We start from the raw sequence: 19,743 nt of genomic DNA, 5'->3' as shown, positions 1-19,743 counted from the left end.
AAACATCTGCTGGCTGCACGATGAGGATCTCCCCTCTGTTATAGTCATTAGGGACGAAAACAGAACAGGAACGTGAGGAGAATAACCTCAAACACACAAAAGACCCATATATTTGCAGTCTGAGGTAACCATAAAAATGTCACTGTTCATCCATTTACTTTAAAATGGGAGCTTAATATATAGAATTGACTGCACTTTAAGGTAGGCTACTCTTGTCATGAGATTGACCTATTGCCAGCCAGATAGTTTTTAGAAATATAAAAAATAATAATAAGATCTGTATGAATATACATTCCTAATCACTCTGCTTGTGGTGACTTGGAAAATATTTTTCACTGTGATGATGAGCAACACTGACATCCACACCTCCCAGCCAGCCACTTCATGTCTGGATTACTTGAATTACTTGGATTACTTGACACAAAAGATTCCTGTGCATGTCACTGTTGTCTCTTTGCATGCATGTACTTTATATTTAGTGAAAGGATTCATTCTAGTGGACATAATGGAAATTGCACCCAATGAAAATAATGAACTGACTTTATGTAGAATTGTGTTGAAAATATCAAGATAATTGTTTTGTATAACTATATATAAACATGTTTAAAAGGCATCGTTCATCCCAAAAATTTAATTTACCCATTTACCTAAGGTGAAATATGAATAAATAAATCTTTAATTGAAAGTATCAATAACTTAATACACAGTTTATATTTGTCATTAAATAAAGATTTCCCCATCAGACTTTATTGATAATGGAATATTTATTATTAATATGGCATCACTCCTGGTCCCCATTTATTTTCATAATATGGAAAAGAGCAGCTCAGCTATCTGCTGAACTTCTTTTTTTATGTTCAACAACATAAGGGTGAGTAAATTATTATCATTGTTGTAGTCTTTGGACCTTAAACCTGTAGTCTTTAGACATTAAAGGGATAGTTCACCAAAAATGAAAATTCTGTCATCATTTACTCGTCCTCAGGTTGTTCCAAACCTGCATGAATTTCTTTCTTCTGCTGAACACAAAATAACATATTTTGAAGAATGTCAGTAATCAGACAGTTGATAGACCCCATTTACTTCCTAAATGATGACAGCATTTTAATTTTTTTGGGTGAATAAGAGTCAAAGTTTACTGTTCTGATAATAATTGCATATTTGACAGCACTCAACCTAGTTCAGATCAGCATTTCAATACTACATTTCCTGCACTCTGAGAATGATGAATAAAGGAAATCAAAATGCTCATTAGACCTCATGAACTTCCTCATCTTCCTGACAATTTCTCACACCTAAGAAAATTTTCACTCAAACACAGACCAGGAAGTTGTGAATTAACAATAGCTTTTACACACACTGCCTTTTAAATGTTATCATACACGCAGAGGACCTTTTTACATTTTACATTTCTATCATATCTGGCAGCATTTAAAATGGTGTTCTTTCTGGCACCATATTTTGCTGATTCATGGTAAAAGACAATCCCTACATGACACAACACCATGGTGTGTCACTCAAATTCAGAGAGCAGGACTCATTCTTTACACAGTTACTAAAGCAAACGCCCATGTTTTCCTTTGAAATGAACACAGTTAATGTAAAAACTGCAATGTTGGGGTGGAGAAACCTGTTACAGGAAGCAAGAAAGCAAGTGTTCCACAACTTTCCTTACTCATGTCTCATTTCTCCTCCTCTTTAAACCTGTATTTCCTGTCCCACTAATAAGTTGCTAAGTCTGTCTTAGCCAGGCATCGTCAGTACGTGTGTGGGAGAAAATGGAGGACAGCACAGAAGAGGACATTGAGTCTTTGATTGAGGGGATGGCCTACATCCCTGGCCACTTTCATTTGGATCTGAATCTGAATGGCGAACCCAATGGACCAGCCACACTTCGGCACCGAGACACCCAGCTCAAGTGTGAGAGCCTCAGGGCTGAGCTTGAAGCTGAGACGGGACGACTACAGTACGCTGTGCGCAATATTCTGGGCCTGCTGGCCTTTCATATGGATGAACTAGAGATGGCAGAAGAGGCCTTTCACAGCATCTGCCAAGAGGATCCAGAAAACCTCAATGCCTGGGCCAATCTGGGTTACGTATACGAACGGCTGGGTCGGGAGCTGGAAGAGGGGGAGTGCCAGGAGCGTGTGGCTGCCCTCATGGGGCAAGAGATGGGGGAGAACCAGGCAGACTGCAGGCTCAGGGTGGCACGATGCTTGGCTGAACAGGCGTATGTACATCCTCATGATGTGGATCTGGAGAGGGACGAAGATTTACGGGAGAGACTGACAGCTGCGCTCATGTTATACAACCGCGCACTCGATTACGGAGAGGAACTGGTGAGCACATTACAGTTTCAGGGAGATGTAGATATCTTGTAGGAGAGTCAATATTTTATTTATAAAAAATGAATTATTAACTGTAAAATATGTTGCTGCAATTAGTTATAACAACTTAAAATTTGAGATAACTTAAATATCCAACTAAACTAAACTAAGGTTAACTAAACTTAATATTTTAAGTCAAGCTTGAAACATACTTCTTTAAGTTGAATCAACACATTATTTCTTATTCTAATGTTGAATTTTAAGTTTTTTTACAGTGTACATATTGAGTTTTTGGGGAGTCGCACCATATGACATTTTATAATGTCAAACTTGGCTAAAAAATATCTGATATGTTAAGACACTTACGGACTTTGGCACAGTGAGGGTCTGCTTGGGTCCTTATTTTTTAAACTAGCCTTTTTCTTCATTATAATGTTATGAATTCTTTTTTTTTTTTTACCTAATGCACCTTCCAAAAAATACCCGAATGAATTTTAATTTAGAAATTAAAATCTTACTCATCATAGAAGATATGTGTACAAGCAATTGTATGTATAATTTGCATTTGTAATGTATTTGAAAGAATTGTTTGATATAGATAGACCAATATTTGTCATGTCATTGAACATTGTCATTGAATTGATAAACTATCTTTTATCACTTTAGAAAAAAAAAATCCATAGAAAAATTGGAAAAGGTATGGGTAATTTTCTGCCAGGGGATTTTCTGTTAACATTTCCTTTAAGCCTAAAACAAAACTCTATACAATGCACAGTTCAAAATACAATGAAAACACCTGTGAAAAAAATCAATGTAGGAATGAAGTTTTAGTGTGTAACATTGTTCTGTTGTTTTATTTCTTACAGATCCCAATAGAGGAAAAAAGAAGTTGGTATTTCAAAATGGCAACAATTTACATAAGGTATTTACATAAGTATTTTTGACACCTTCCTGTTAAGCTTCATTTTTAACACATCATCCAACATCTGATTACATATCTAAGCATTTGAGTCAGCTTAGACATACCTTATCATGAACTTAAACATTAATAGGCTGATCTCAACCTTTGTTTGTTCGTTTAATAGGTTAGATGGAATTGTGAGGGATTCAAAAGACATTGACCTAACAAGACTGACCTATTTTAACAAGGCCCTCAAGTTTCTCACAGAGACTCTACAATCTGACAACACACATCTCAAAGGTAATTTTCATGCATTACATATGAAGATTGGATTTATTGGTTACACTGATGATACCATTAATCAAGTACAGATTATGGTCCTCAGAGTTGTGAGATGTAATTTCCAGATAATGCATTTACAAATGAAGAGTTCAGATGCAAAAGCCTCTAAGTGCCACCTGAAATTTTCTTCTAGAATGATGATTTTTATCAAGCTCGTATATTTAAGTTCAGTAATTTCACTTAAATGACAATTAATAGGTAATTTTCATTGCCATTTAAGTGAAATTACTGAACTTAAATATACGAGCTTGATAAAAATCATCATTCTAGAAGAAAATCTCAGATGGCACTTAGAGGCTTTTGCATCTGAACTCTTCAAATATTAGATATGAAGTTACAATAATGAAACTATGAAAACAAACACATCATAAGTATATTGCACATGACATGCAGAAAAAAAAGAATTTTGTGGCCATGAATTATTAATTCATTTCCACGACTTTGACAAATTGGCATTTTATCAATTAGTTCCCCTTGGTTTAGATAAATCATGGCCATGTTGTACTAATTTATTACCTAACTTGAATTTAGTTGAGCCATATTTGAACTAAAACTGCAATAAGGTGTTCAGGAAGCATTAATAATATGGAGGGGCCAAGAACAGAGAAAATTCCAGGTTTTTTTTGTCTATTTCACATTGACAGTACTTACTTGCACACGTTGAAGTGCTGTTTGTTCGTTTATGACATTTTTGCATTTACTTCACTCTCACCTTGAGGGCCCTGACAACCGAGCACTGTCCCCATTGGCCAAATCCATTATCCACCCCTACATAAGAGAAGTAAAATGTTTCACAGACCAGCCTTTCTAGTTTTATGTTGCCACATGTCACGCTTGGCTTTTTATGACTTCTTATCAGCGTCCTGAGCAGATCTCAGATGTCAAGGAATCATTTAGACAATGTTTTTATATCTCTCTTTACTCTCTAGCCATGGCCTGGTGTTATGTTGGTCTCATGCTGGAGCGGGCGGAGGAGTTCTCCACTGTGCCAATGTCGGTCCATGACTGTGGTTTCTCTGGATCTGACCCTTTGACGTGTTATGGATCGGTACTGAATTTCAGCCTTGGAAAAATGTAGAATGTTTATTGTGGTCAAGCTAATCAGATTTCAGTCTTGAGGTTATTTGCACAACATGTCCCATGATGTGTAACTTTGTTGTTTCTTGACACAGGTGTTAGAAAGATGAGTTTAGGCTTGTTTGGTTACGTAAGCTGATAAACTGAAAAGCTTATAATACTTTGACTATGAGAGTAATTATACAGTGTAAAGGCTCTAAATGATTAGATTTGTTCTCAATGTTGATTTTCACAGGCCATTAAGCTCGCCACAGAGGATGCATTCATACTCAACAGGCTAACGGACGTGTTCTTCCTGTCAGGCAAACTGGAGATGGCCATAGGTATCTGTAACATGGCATTGAGTGTCCTGCCTGATGCAGAACTCAACTGGCAGGCATACTGTACACGTGCCAAGGTAAGAGAAATATTACCTCCCCCAACCAACAATTCATTACAATTTTCAGATATATTTCTTTGTATTTACATGTACCTATATAAAAGTACCGCTCACAAACAATGAATACGTTAAATCGGCTGTGTATTTTGTTTTATAACCTCTCTTTGAATCACACCCCAGGATAATGCACAAAAACAAATGCTTCTGCAAAGACAAAGAAACACCCATTTTGTGACTTAAATATTAAAAGGCAACCTAAAAATGATAGTTATAATGTTTGGACATTTAAAATGTGTGAATTTCATATCTAAAAACCAATCAAGTTAGACACACTTTAATTACTATGTACGTACAGGGTCAACAGTGTAATTATATATGTCGTTACAGAACTTGATTACTGCTGTAATTAAAGTTTTTTTGTTTTTAAATATAAGTACAATGTAAAAACATAAATGTAGATGATAAGAGCTTTGTATCAAATTATTTTAAAGTTAGTAGGTAAAGACACATGTGGGACCAGGTTCTTTTTTGCCTATCTTTAATTGGTCTCAAGTCATTGTTGTGAATGAGATGAGTTTCCCTCAAGTTCACGCCAGGAGCATTCAGCCTTTCATTGGTACTGAAGCACAAGCCCCAACCAAAAAAGTGTCCCCCAATTGTTTTGTTTTGGATATATTGATATAAATTGTCTTTTACAAGTAATTTTGGACAATATTAATTGTATATTATCTGAAACAAACCTCTGCCTTTTTTAAGATTTTGCTTAAAATGGCTAAGGTGTACAAATACATACAAGTATGTGATGTATTTGTGTTCAGGTGTTTGCCTCTTCTTTTTTTTCTCTGTCTAATATTGCTCTGATACTTTTAAAGCACCTCAAAATATGTATTCTTTGCCCTTTTCTACTTTTCCTCCAGCTTAGTGTCACCACTTATGCAAAGGATCTTGATAAAGCGAAGTGTGGCCAAGGTGGATTCCCTGACCGCCAGATTCTAAAAGAGGCACGTGCTGACCTGGAACGTGTTTTGGCTGTCCGACCCTGTTTGAGGACTCATTTGGAGATGGGTCAGGTAGTTATGAGAACACTAGATAGCGGTCACAAGTTTGGAATAATTAGTTGATTTTTAAAAAATGTTTTCGAAAGAAAATTCTTATGCTAACCAAGGCTGCATTTATTGGATGAAAAATACAGTAAAAACTGTAATATTGTGAAATATTATTACAATTTGAAAATAACCGTTCTATTTGAATACACTATAATTCATTTAATGGTAAAACTGAATTTTCAGCATCATTACTCCAGTCTTCAGTGTCACATTATCCTTTAGAAATCATTTTAATATGCTGATTTGCTGCTCAAGAAACATTTCTTATAATCAGTGTTGAAAACAGTTACGCTGCTTAAATTTTTGTGAAAAACTTTGGTAACAATTTATTTTACCGTGTCCTCATGTTACATGTAGTTACTGTAGTAATAACTATAAATTATGTATAATTAGATTAATATATCCCTAAACCAAACCCTAATCTTACCCTTACCCTGTAGTAAGCACATTAATTATTATTATTACACAGTACTTAAATGTATAATCACACTGTAACACGGACACCTTCAAATAACGTGTAACCAAACACTTTTTTCAAGATTCTTTGATGAATAGAAAAACATTTATTTGAAATAGAAATGTTTCTTGAGCAGCAAATCAGAATATTAGAATGATTTCTGAAGGATCCTGTGACAATTTAAAATATCCGTTCTATTTGAATATACTTTAAATGTTATACTCCAGTCTTATTAATGTCTGCTGGAAATTCAGCTTTGCCATCACAGGAATAGTAAAATATATTAAAATAGAAAAAAGTTACTTAAATTATTCCAAACTTTTGACCGGTAGAGTAGTTACTAATATAGTTACTATGCAGTTTAAGAGCATAATATATCCATCTCTCCACTTCTCTCAGGTTTACTACTACATGGGTGTTGACGCCCTACAGGAGAGCCTTTTGGTTGATGAGATGGCGATAAACCAGGCCCTGGTTAGTCTAGCTAAGGCTCTGCAGTGTCCTCTCGGCTCTACAATCTCTAAACTACAGCTCCTGCGGGGTCGCTGCCTGCTGCTGAAAGGAGAGGAGCAGAACGCCATCGACTGTTTCAGGAAAGCGCTTGAACTGGAACCTCCTAGCGTCCAAAACACGATGGTCCTGCGCTGCCTGCTACAGGCTATTCTTGTGAGCTTCTCCCAATGCGGGAGAGACACGGATCACACTATAATCCAATTAGAAGAATGTTTAAAGCAGGCCGAAGAGCGATATGGAATAGACGTTGTTCAGACCGAGTTAAAAGCGCTATGCCGAGCACATACGGATGAGGTGACGGAGCTCTCAAAAGATCTGATCAGGAAAGGAAGGCTGGAAGTGGTTAGAAAGTTGCTGAGGAGCGTACAGCCGCAAGGGAAAAAGTTTGGACTGGGCAGGTCCATTTCTATTTGAAAGGAGCAATGGGAAGGTGACCCCAGATAATGTACATTTATTCATTTCATTTAGCTTACGCTTTTATCCAAAGCGACTTACAATTGCTATATTTCAGAGGTCGCACGCCTATGGAGCAACTAGGGGTTAAGTGTCTTGCTCAGGGACACATTGGTGTCTCACAGTGGAATCGAACCCGGGTCTCTCACACCAAAGGCATGTGTCTTATCCACTGCGCCATCACCACCCATGGTCATGAGTTGTGCATGTTAAGACAGTAATTAACAATAATGCAGCTAACTATTTCAAACTAGAGGTATTCATTAAAGCTGAGAGATGGACAAGAGAAATGTATTGTCAAATTCTAAATGTATTACTATGGTGTTAAAGATCAAAAAGTGACTTTGGAATGTTGTCTTTTGGCTATGCTTTCCTCCAGCACATACCACGAAGCGTGAAGAGCCAGTTTGACTAGAAATAAGTGTTTTAACTGTGTACTATGGGGGTCAGAAGCCTGAAAGTGCAGTCACATTAGCAAAAAGCAAATGAAAAAAACAATTGTCCATTGTCAATAGCGTTGGGATTTTTGAAGCAGAGATTACACAGAAGTCACTTTCAAACCAAGCACCTTTCTGTTGGTCAAATTCACGTTTAACTTGAACATGAGCGAAATCTGCGTGAAGGACATTCTCAAATCTCACAGTCACATGGATCCCTATTGGAATGATTGGATTCTGCCCACAAAATTTTGCTGAGCAATGGTAAATGTTACCTCATCTTGAAACCACATTCAAAATCTGGGACTTTTATTTCAATTTAAATCTACAAGTAAAGAAAAAGCTTTAGGAAACCTCATGATTAAAACATTTAATAAATATTGCACTATTTCTGGGTCACTAATAAATAAGCAAATTTGTGAAATTGGTCATGTGCACCTCTTAGGAACATTCTCAAACCATGCTGGATAACATGATCAAGTTAGTTTTACACATATTTATGTTTCATTTTGGCTTGAGTACAGCTGTTTTTAAAGCAAAAGAAGATACATTTTTTTTTTATTATATAATTTGAAAGAAAAATGTCATATTAAAAAAAAATCCTAAAAACATTTGGTCTCAGTCTTTTGGACACACTGGCACTGGTACAACCCCTGGCAATCACAGATATGACACAAAAAAAGTTGTGTTTAATACCGTAACATTCTGGCTTCATGAAACATACCTCAAGCAAAATCAATTTAAGTTTTTGGTTACTCACTATTAACTAGTTGCTTATTAGCATGCATATCACTAGGATATTGGCTATTTCTAAATACTTATAAAGCACATTAATGCCTTATTCTGCATGACCATATTCTACATCCCTTAATCATACAGTACCCCCCCCCCCCCAATCAAGTAGAGGAAGGGTATGGAATCCCTTTATGTTGAGAAAAAATTATGGAATCATCTTTTAATTTGGATTTCTAAAACAAATACCGGGACTAAAAATGCTAATTGGTCAGAGTCCTTACACAACAAGCTGTTGGAAACATGGCCCTAATAAACAATGGAAAGGATTATAAAACCCTAATAAGGAATTTCAACACAGAATGTGGCCAAAGAAGTTGGTTGTTCCCAGTCAGTTGAATCTAAAATGTGGTGCAAGTATAAACTAAATGGGAAGGTTATAAAAGGAAAACACACGGGCAGACCAAGGAAGACGTAAAAGCATCAGGATTGAAAATAGAAAAGGCATGACAAAACAACTGAAAAACAAATGGAAGGAAACAGGAGTCAATATTTGTGACACAACTGCAAGAAAACTGGCTCAATGAAATGGGATTTACATATTGAAAAACCAAACAAAAACCACTACACAGAAGAAAACTAGGTTACAGTAGGCTAAAGAAAAGCAATAATGGAATTTTATTGATTGAATAAAAGTGATGAATCGCAAATCTGCATTGGCCAACGAGATGATGCTGGATATTTTGTTTGGTGCCATTCTATTGAAACACAATGACGACGGTCTGAAGAAAACAATCAAATTTCCCAACTCATTTATGATATGGAGTTGCACGACAGCTAAAGGACCAGGGGAGACGTCCAGGATGATAAGTCCACACCTCAAAGAATGCAGACTGCCATAAAAGCTAGAGGAGCAACAACATTGTTTTTTGTTGATAATTATATACTTTTTCCACAACACTGAGTGATTCAATACGGTTTTCCTCTACTTGACCTGGACAAAACCCCCACACCATTTATCTTATCTTTTTTTAATTTAACATCCTCCAAGTGGGATGATTCCATAATTTTATGTCAGGGGCTGTATGTGACAACTGGTTTAATGGAACCGTATGGCAGCTCAATTTCATCACAAATACATTTTTATCCTCAGTAAATGAGGTTTGCATTACATAGTAGAAACTAAATAAGTTAATGATAATGTTGTGTAAAAGGCTCCAACATCTTTAGTTCTAATTTATTTTATTATCCCAGAAACTATTTTAAAGCAATACTTCACACTAAATAAAAGTTCTGTCATCATTTACTCACCCCTTATGACTTTTTAAAACCATATGACTTTCTTTCTAATGAAAGAGAAATGTCTCAGTGTTTTTCAATGAAAGTCAATGGGCTCCAGTGTTGTTTCCTAACTTTCATCAACATATAATGTGTGTTCCACAGAAGAAAGAAAGTCATTCCTGTTTGAGGGTAAATGAATACAGAATTTTCACTTTTGGGTGGGCTATACTTTTAACAGCTTCTTTTATGTTCCTTTTTTATGTTCAATATTAAAAATGCGGAGTTAAATACTGAAATATATAAAAAAAAATATATCTGCATTGTCATGTTTTCTATCTGTATTAAAAAATGATGAAAATGATGAAGAAAAATCTGAAATAACTGAGTCTTCTTAATCTTATTCAACAGTCTAATACCATACCATACAAGATGCAGATAAGAAAATGCTTTTATTGCTTTTAAAGTGAATCATTGCCATCACTGTAAAGGAAATCCACTTTTTAACATTTTTGCCTCCATCTCCAGAGTTTTCTTAAGGGGTGGGGGAGCAGAAATGTCGTTAGCAGCAGGAGGTTGAGATTTATGACCAAGGTGTTTAAAGTCTTTCAAGGTCCAAACAGAACATTTCAATCATTTCAATCTCTTGACCTTTTTTCCTGATAAAAACTGCTTAGAAAATAGAGAGCCTGAAACCAACACAATGAAACTAGGCGATCCTGCCTTCAAAAAGCACCTGGAAGGAACAAAACAGAGAGAAAAAACATCAAAGACCAATTCAAGCAGAGATAAAACTACTTAAAAGAAATTCCTCTGAAATACCTTTGGTGCTGAAGAACGTTAAGAAGTGACTTTTCAAGATCAACTTGATAAAGATGTCCTTTTTCAGGATCCTCAAAGAAAAGCTGAAACAAAAACATGATTGTGATGTTACAGATGGATATGATCAAAGTTCAAAAACAAATCTTTGTGGTACTGCATCTAATTAACATTTCTCAAGCAAAAGAGAACAATGATGGATCAAAAAGTGGTGTTTAAAGAACCTTTTGACCGACCTGTAGATTTTGCGGCTGATATTTTCTTTCTGTATCCCAAGGAGGAAGCTCTTCACCAAACATAACTGCCAAATGGTCCATGAAGCTGAAATACAAAAATCAAATATATTTAAAGAATAAATGATTTCCCTGTCCAGCCCTCCCTTTCTCAGCAAGGATACACATTTAATGTCTTTTTGAGTTTGTAACAAACCTGGAGTTCTCGCAGAAGGCAGATACGAAGTCCGTCTGGCTGTGTTCAGGGTAGAGGAACAGCACTGGCCAGTGGAGGACTCCCTGCTCATCCATAAAAACACAAGCTCCTGTGGCCTCCTGAGAGCCCATTCCATCAAGCTCCAGATCGGCCAGAGCTCTAGACGCTCCTCCATTGCCATCATCATCCTCACTGTCCGAACCCCTTTGTCGAGATAGCTCGGTCTTCAGAAGTTTGATGCCACGCTCCTAAGTAAAAACTGTCATTGAATATTTCACCTTTTCATAATTCAGTTTAAGAATTTTTTTTTGTATGACTACACTTAGTATCTTCAGTACCTTAATGGCAGCTAACAATGCTTTCTTCTCATTCAGCTCCTTTTTTGCTTTAACCTTTGCCTTTCTGGCATCTTTGTCAGCTTCTCTCTACAAAAAAAATACATTTATTCAAGATCTGCATGATTAATCTTTAAAAGATTGACAAGTACGAATCCAACGGAACATTCAAATCTGTGTCAGCGCTACCACTGACCCAGAGAGAGCAGTGTCATGTATAGGTGTGAAACAGCTTCACAAACAGTCTTTTAAAGGGGTCATATAATGGTACATGCACTTTTTCAAGTTGATTGTACTGAAATGTGTGTTGGCAGTGCCTGTACACAACCATCATTAATGATAAAAATCTATCCAGTGTTTTTGTTTTAATCTCCTTATATGTTTTCCCCTGCCTCAAATTGACCCTCCCACGAGTGTTGATTGACAGCAGCGTTTCAACAGATCCCTGCCCTGAGCGAGCTGTCAGTCATCATAGTCCGTCATTGTTGTTACGCTGGAGCAGAATGGCATCTAAGCGATTGTGGTGTTCTGTTCTTGGGTGTAATAACGAACACAGCAGTAATTTTGATGTTCCTAAATCCGAACCGCTGAGACACAGTGGCTGAGTTTTGTTTTCGAAGGGAATATTCCCCACGAGCAACGTCAATGCTTTCATGTTTGCGCGATTCGCAAATCTTTTCTCACCAGACTGCTTTATTAACGAAGGAAGTAACTTATAAAGCTGATTTTGATAAGAAACTGCTCCTGAAAAAAGAATCGTTACCAACTATTCATGTCTCCCTGCTGAACCTCCAGAAAAAGTAAGTGTAAAATGTTATTAACCTTTATATTAATCTTTGCAAATCGCTTCACGATGAATGCGGCTAAGGTTTACACTCAGGGTACATACGGCATGTTTTCTATGTACGACGTTCTCAATATAATTCATAATCCCACGTTCATAATGAACAACGCTTTATGGTTATTGTGTTATTACAAACTGAGTACGTATAACTTACATCAGTAAACACATAGCGTTCGTACATCTCACTAAGTTAATTAATTGTGCCTTAATTGTCGAACTTCTTCGGGCCGTCATCTTGTTCCGACTCCGGTTCAAACTGATACGGTTGCACAGATGTGTCCTCCTCAGAGACTCCCGCTGCCATTTTTTTCCTATACCCTCAACTGTTGTCAAGGAAACACTCCACGTGCGGTGTGGTCATAACGCTGTTATGAACGCCCACAGAACAGAGGGGCGGAGTGAGCGAAGCTCATTATCATTTAAAGGCATATGCATATGCATATTAAATGGCGTGCTGAAAACAGAGCTGTTTTTGACCAGGTAAAATTAGTGTTTTCTTACATACTAACGAAAATTTTTTATTGAAGTATATTACAAACTTTTCATTTAGACCCTAAAGAATCAAATTAACTTGTATGAAAATGGCATTGTATGACCCCTTTAAACCACACTGTATCATTATTTATGTTACATTAATTCAAACTATCATAGAAGTACCGGGATAAAAGTTTGATACATTTTTTGAATATAAACACTTCCACAGTGTACACTACAGTAGAGATCAAAAAATCACATTTGACGCTTAAAAGCTGCAGTCAGTAACTTTTGGCGCTCTAGCGGTTAATAAACAGAACTGCATGAGTATTGTGGAAGAACAATGTAGCCGGAGCTACTTCTCTCCGTTTATGCCTATGACGAGTTACGCAAGTACTAGCCTGCGTAACTCTGTAACTATGGAGTAACTACTGCGTAACTCCCGACCCCACATGTCTAAAACAGTCCGAATATAAACACTTAAGAAAAAAAAAAACAGTTTGGAAAATGGATTCATGATGTACTCATTAAAATGGATTCATGATGTACTTATTCATGATGTCATGATGTAAAAAAAGTTACGGACTTAAGCTTTGAATAAAGCTTATATTAATTACATCATTAAACATGTGACTGTTAAAAAATGCATTTGTCATTGAATCATTCATTGAAGAGATTTTCAAATATGCTGATTATACAGTAATGAAACAGATGAAGTCTATATAAGTGAATCATTAATAAACCAACTTTAAAAAAATGTATTCAAATTAATTATTTTATTTAAATAGACTGCAGCAATTAACTTTTTGTCAGAAACTCTAGTAAATAACTAGCCTGGTAATACCAGACTCTGCTACTTCACTTTGCTTCGTACACAGAGTCTGGGATAGCATAATAGAGAAGTGTTTTCTCTCTCGCTAGGGGGCGCGTACTGAAGTTTAAAATCATTGGTTACCCGTAAGCCAATCAGATAAGTTTGTTTATGACGCATGTTATGCGCCGACACAGCCGCATCGAACCACAGACATCATGCATCGAACTCAAATCTATGATCGAACTTCCACTGTAAACACTTGATGATGCGAGCGAAATACCCGAGTGAACATGGCTGTAAACGACTTTTTTGATCTGTGAGTGATGTAATAGAATGACTGCTGCGCTTGACAGGGCACAAACGAGTAGAGAGAGAGAGAGAGCCCCGGCCGCGCGCGCGCACTCCCACGTCTACAAACAACAAGAGCGCTGTCTTGCTCTCTCTCCCTCGCGCATATTCATAAAAATCAATCGACAAGATAGTAAGAGGTCGGAAGACCGCGGTTTCACGTGGAGCATTTGGAGATTTTTAGAGATTATAGACTCTAGGAACAACATCTCAATGAACAACATCTCAACTATAAAGGCCTGTCTCATATAAGTTAGACGCCTATCTCAAGTACAAGCCGGTGCAGTTCGACGATTTGGGCAAATAAAAGCCCGGGCTATTATTTGAAGTTTTACGGTATTTAAGACCTGGAAAAGAAAAGAGACACTGACCTGTCAAAAGGCTCCCCAGTCTCTCGCTGACGATCGGTAATAGTTGATAAATTAAACTTTTCCCAAAGGGAGTAGGGCCACAACATCACCTCCATTCAAAATGTTTAATACACACTCTTCGTGTTCGGGCTTCAGTTTGCTAATGCCGGGAATATTCTCCACAACAGAGCGAATTGCATCTGCGTCTCCATATCAGCGGTCGTTTTCGATTTCCATGACCTAATCTTAAACACGGCGCTTACCGACTACGTCACGGCTTTCAGCCCGCCCTCTGTTCGTTGATTGGCCAGGCTGTTTTCAGGCCGGTGGAAAACAGAAAGATAGGCTGCTATCTCAGACTGACTACAGGAGCGAAATGAATTTAGCGGAAGTAGGAAGTCTGACGTAGTCAGGCTAGTAAATAACGTTATTTTGTTAAATTGTGATTTTAAATTTATCCAAAATTGTGCAGCTCTAATTTATACATTACAATTTATTTGCAAAATATAAAATGTCCAAAATTTGCCTTGGCATACAGGAGACAATGGGAGGAAAAAAAGAGAGAGAAAACAAATGAGCACATTATAACCAACAATATAAGTTTGTTAGCAATAGATTAATAAGTAAATTAGCAAGTAATAAGATGGTAATGTGCAAGTAGAAATAAAAAATAAAGTGAATAGTTTAATTGTAATGACTTTGTGGAATTTTAAGGTGCAGTATGCGAGATTGACAACTAGCGGTTGAAATGGGTACTGCAGTCCAAATTCAAAATATTGGGGAGAGTTGTTTCCCTCGCCCCCTCCAGCTCAGACTCAAAGCTCAAGTGGGTTGCCAAATTGAGGACACGCAACAGGAACGAGCACAACTGACAAGGGAAGGTGATGAGATATACACACTAGGGGTGTCGAAATTAATTGTTTCTACGATGCATCGCGATGCAGACGAGGACGATTCGGTATCGGTTCAGTAACAGACCATAAACGGTTATACTGACGCTTTTCTGACGTCATTTGTCGCGTGTGTACTTTGTCGCGGTAGCATACAATGGCAGAGGAGGCGAGACGCGAGTGCGAGTAATTAAAAATGCTCCGAATACTTTTAAAAGCCTACATCTATTCTGGGCACATTTTGGCTCTAATGAACAACCTGGTAAGCACGACCTGGAGAAGACACGCGCTGTGCGCGCTCATGTCACGCACACATAGAGCTGATTTAAGTATCCGAACCCGATGGTCAAATTACAATTATTCTGTGTTGTTACGCGTGATTGATAAAGGTAAATGGATGATCGTTACCTTCAACAGTGGGCTCGGCGACGGTTGATGCGCGCATCTCTATGGTAACATTATACACTGATGAATGAGCGCTGCTTTTAAATGAACATTTCTTTACAACAAAATTGATTTGACACAATTTAATTTACTAAATGGCATGAACAGGCTTTAGTCCCTTGAAACTTAAACTGGAATGTCACTGTTTCTGTCAGTGCGACTTCCCGAACAGGCGAACACGCGCGCGCGCACGCACACATCACTTTTGGAGTAAAAATTTAAATTGCAGATGCAGTGCACCGCGATGCATCGCAATATCGAATTGAACTGAATCGATGACATGATAATCGTAATCGAACCGAACCGTGAGACCAGTGTAGGTTCACACCCCTAATACACACTGTAAGTTGATTTATGATGAGTTGATATCGTGTTTTATTATGCTCCAATTCATAGAGATTTTTAGATTGGTGCGGAAGCTTTTTAGGTAGGGTAGAATCTGTGATCTCTGACACAGTTGTGTTCTAGCTTCCATGGCTGCAATATGCTGAGTTTTCCACCAACTGGCAACCCGGGGTGGCGAAATACTATTGGGCAGAGCATGTGAGCGAGCATGGTGTGACGCTCAGCTCAATATTCCGCTCTATGCGCGTGCGCTCCACTCAGTCGCTCGCGTCCCAAGCGAACGCTCCACTGATGAATCGCTCACGCTCACCGGTAAAACAAATCCCGCTCAGACATAAAATGTCTCTGTAGGCTACTTGCTTTCTGTTTGTAATTTGTAATGAATATCTGGAATAAATGTATCATTTAGTGTAGCTAGGATTGTAAATAGAAGTTATTCCGGGATGATTCTGAAGAAAAGTCTGTTTTTTTATTCATTTAAATGCATTGAATTAACTTAATTAAAAAACATGTCTAGCCCTTGGCAAACTTGCTTATTAAATGCAATAACTGAAAAGGTATATTTGATTTTCGTTATATTATTTCCGTGAACATAACTGCAGTTGCAAAACAGGCATATTAAAACGCGCGCGCACACACAAACAAGATGCATGTTATGCATAAGGCTCGCAACTTCCTTGTTTGAGGAAGTATTTGAACTCCATAACCAACCCACTATTACTTTAGCTAATACACCGATTCTCGAACTACCAAATCACAATAGGGCATTCTGAGTAGAGAGAGCGGCGCTGAGCGGACGGAGCGAGCACAGCGGAATCTTCAGAAAGGCGCTCTCCACTCAGGAGGAAGTATTACCGCTCCGCTCACATGCTCTGCTATTGGGTAAATTGGCAACTTAGGATATCGCACAGACCAGAAAAAAAACAGACATTCCGACAAGGAAAGCACATTTCAAAGTAAAATAACTGGCTGTAGCATTTTTTTCCCCAGAGAGACACGTGTATGTGAACTCAGCATGTTTCCTAAATATCTACTTAAGTACAGACAAAAACTTACTTGCAGCACCTTTAATATTAATATATTTATATTTTTAACAAACATTAATCAACTAATTCTTTGCCATCATCACTTATAATAATACGAATAAAAAATTCTGACATCAACATAATTTCAGAGAAAATATGAATTCCACATCACGCTAAATATGATATGTAAATCCTTAAACCAAATGCTCTAAATCCAGAATGGGTCACCATAAATATATCTTCCTATCGTGTCAGGCATTTCTACCTTCAGTTTATCTGCTGTGGTTCTCAGCTCCAGCAGTTTCTTGTCAGTGGGAAACAGCTTGAAACCTTCATTACACCACTGCAATACTCCAGAGTAATTACGCAGCTCCATTGAGCACTGGGCTCCTAAATTCATTCATAAAATTACACAAATATTAATATTATATTTTTTGTACACAAAATATTGCACTTTTAAAAGAGTTTAGTTTTTGGTTTGCTTTGTTATTTTAGTTTATTTTGCTTTGCTTTGTAAAATAAAAAACTGCAGACAGAACTTACCTCTTATTATGGCTTTAATGTGGTCTGGCTTGAGTTTCTTTGCAGCTGTGGCATCATTCAAAGCTGACCGCATATTTCCTGGAGGAAATAGTTTATTGCATAAATCAAAGAGGAAAAACTAAATTATTCTGGCACATTTAAAAGGCAGACTAACTTTAACATAGACCTTATTGTGTTTGGTTGAAGGAATACTGAATGTACCTAAATAGAAATGTGCAGCTGCACGGTTGGTGTATAGAATTGCATTGAGTTCAAGATCCATACAGTTCTTTTTCAATCCTTCTGTGTAAGACACTACAGATTTCTTATAATTCTTCTCCTTAAAGTAATCATTCCCCTCATCCTTCAAACCTCTGGCTTGCTCTGAGAAAAAAAGGAAAAAGTTCAATTTAAATGTATTCAACTGCAATTTATAGGAGGTACGTTGCTTAAATAAAGAATCATAACCAAAGCAAAATAAAGAGCCGCACACCTTCAGGTGTTCTGTCATCATCATGGATTATAGACTGAATGCAGGCGAGATCGGGGTTTTTCTCGGGGTCTATGTTTTCCGGGGCAGTCTTCATGAACATGGGCACCTTATTAAACTCCTGCAAGATATAAAACGCGTATTTATTCATATGCAATAAAAAGCTGCTTCAGCCAAATGCAATGTTACAGCACACTGCTTGATCTTCAGTAATCTGTTCGCGTCCACCAAAAGTGACATGCTGTTGCCAGTTTTCTTTTACTAATAACGAGACAGTCCTATCTTACCTCTTCCCAGTTGCTTTCATTAAACGCATTTTTGTATTTCTGTGCTTTAAACTTCTCCATAAACTCATCCATGCCATCGTCGCTGTCTTCGCCTTGTGCTGGGGCAGCCATCGTTTATATCTTAAAATTAATTCTGTAATATATACACTTACTGTGTCCTGGATGTATCTAAATACGTTACTGTGTTCAAAATGTATCCGCTATGAAGAGCTATAAATAAAACTCCAAAATGCGATAAAACTGAGAATAAACTGCAGCAAAGATCCACATGGCCTCGGCAAGCAGCTGTTCCTGTGCTCTGCTGCTTGATACACATTACCGCATTACCGCCACCAGCTGGTCTGGAGGGGAAAAAGTGTATAGAGAATAAACAAGTTACTTTAAAGGATATCAAAAAATATTTGTAATAAAGAGAGATAATACAAATCTAAAGTTATACGTTGATCATATTGTATCAAATATTTAATTGAAAATATATTTTAATGTCGCATCATTACGGAAAAGGCAGGGAAAATTGGCCTCTTTACCAGATAAACATGTCCGGATTCCGTTTGTATGCGAGTTAAAATGACAAAACTCTCCCACATACTGTAATAAAAGGAAAACTACAAAAATAATGTAAATATCAGAAATTACCTACCAATAGGAATCATTTGAGGATTGTTTTCTTCCCCACTTAAATTAACTTTCAAATTAACTTTTTTCCCCCCAGGAAAATCAATGTAATATATTTGTTTAATAATATTTTTTATTATTATTTAGAATTGTGAGGGGATTTTATGATGCTATGCAATATTTATAAAAACTTTATAAGCTATTTTTCCCATACAATTAATATATATATTTTAATTATTTTTCCATAAATTAAATGCAATATTTCAGATTAAAATAGAGGGAAGGCCTTTACATTTTTTAAAAGTGAAAACAGTGCCATCTGGGGGCGTTAAAAAAATAAAACGTGTAACCAACTATAGCTCCCTATATAAATACTGTACTGTATATAGAGGCTTTTGGATTCCCTATAATTTATGTTTTATAAACAAATACAGTGATTGGCCTGGAGGTTGTGTATGTGTGTGTGTGTGTGTGTGTGTGTGTGTGTGTGTGTGTGTGTGTGTGTGTGTGTGTGTGTGTGTGTGTGTGTGTGTGTGTGTTTGTGTGTGTGTGTGTGTGTAACAGAGAATGAGAGTCTCTTTTGGATTTATTGATTTTATTTCATGTATTCTCAAAATCTGCTTTGATGCACTTGGCAATTAAAAAGAAGTAAAGAGAAGATAGGGTGTAGATTTATAAGAGTAAGAAACAATGATGCTATATAAATAGGT

The 19,743-nt window shown here is 37.0% G+C and overlaps 2 protein-coding genes across 2 annotated transcripts; one reads left to right on the top strand and one right to left on the bottom strand.

Moving 5' to 3' along the window:
* Positions 1-1,726: 1,726 nt before the first annotated feature.
* ttc22 (tetratricopeptide repeat domain 22) lies at positions 1,727-8,601 on the top strand. The gene is made up of 8 exons (XM_077198712.1): positions 1,727-2,339; positions 3,194-3,249; positions 3,413-3,528; positions 4,500-4,618; positions 4,883-5,044; positions 5,944-6,096; positions 6,989-7,532; positions 7,614-8,601. The coding sequence occupies exons 1-7, from the start codon at positions 1,779-1,781 to the stop codon at positions 7,514-7,516; spliced, it is 1,695 nt and encodes a 564-aa protein (XP_077054827.1). The 5' UTR covers positions 1,727-1,778; the 3' UTR covers positions 7,517-7,532; positions 7,614-8,601.
* A 1,834-nt stretch (positions 8,602-10,435) lies between these two features.
* On the bottom strand, positions 10,436-18,746 carry ttc4 (tetratricopeptide repeat domain 4). The gene is made up of 10 exons (XM_077198713.1): positions 18,419-18,746; positions 18,135-18,252; positions 17,864-18,025; positions 17,663-17,740; positions 17,385-17,509; positions 11,589-11,675; positions 11,251-11,498; positions 11,058-11,142; positions 10,825-10,907; positions 10,436-10,738 (listed from the first exon to the last, which is right to left on the bottom strand). The coding sequence occupies exons 1-10, from the start codon at positions 18,527-18,529 to the stop codon at positions 10,636-10,638; spliced, it is 1,200 nt and encodes a 399-aa protein (XP_077054828.1). The 5' UTR covers positions 18,530-18,746; the 3' UTR covers positions 10,436-10,635.
* Between the last annotated feature and the right edge of the window lie 997 nt (positions 18,747-19,743).

Source organism: Siphateles boraxobius, unplaced genomic scaffold, assembly GCF_051911475.1.
Source record: "Siphateles boraxobius isolate OS27281-9 unplaced genomic scaffold, OSU_SipBor_1 41, whole genome shotgun sequence".
NCBI classification, from domain to species: domain Eukaryota; kingdom Metazoa; phylum Chordata; class Actinopteri; order Cypriniformes; family Leuciscidae; genus Siphateles; species Siphateles boraxobius.
Note: the sequence above shows the minus strand (reverse complement) of the source record. Positions and strands in the feature narration are given on the sequence as shown.

Bases quoted from the DNA above. Each gene is read 5' to 3' on its own strand.
- ttc22 (XM_077198712.1), top strand. From the start codon at position 1,779: ATGGAGGACAGCACAGAAGAGGACATTGAGTCTTTGATTGAGGGGATG. The intron at 2,340-3,193 runs GTGAGCACATTA...TATTTCTTACAG, and splicing joins TCGATTACGGAGAGGAACTG to ATCCCAATAGAGGAAAAAAG. The intron at 5,045-5,943 runs GTAAGAGAAATA...CTTTTCCTCCAG, and splicing joins CATACTGTACACGTGCCAAG to CTTAGTGTCACCACTTATGC.
- ttc4 (XM_077198713.1), bottom strand. From the start codon at position 18,529: ATGGCTGCCCCAGCACAAGGCGAAGACAGCGACGATGGCATGGATGAG. The intron at 11,676-17,384 runs GTAGAAATGCCT...TTTTTTTTGTAG, and splicing joins CCACAGCAGATAAACTGAAG to AGAGAAGCTGACAAAGATGC. The intron at 11,499-11,588 runs GTACTGAAGATA...GTTTTTACTTAG, and splicing joins CATTGTTAGCTGCCATTAAG to GAGCGTGGCATCAAACTTCT.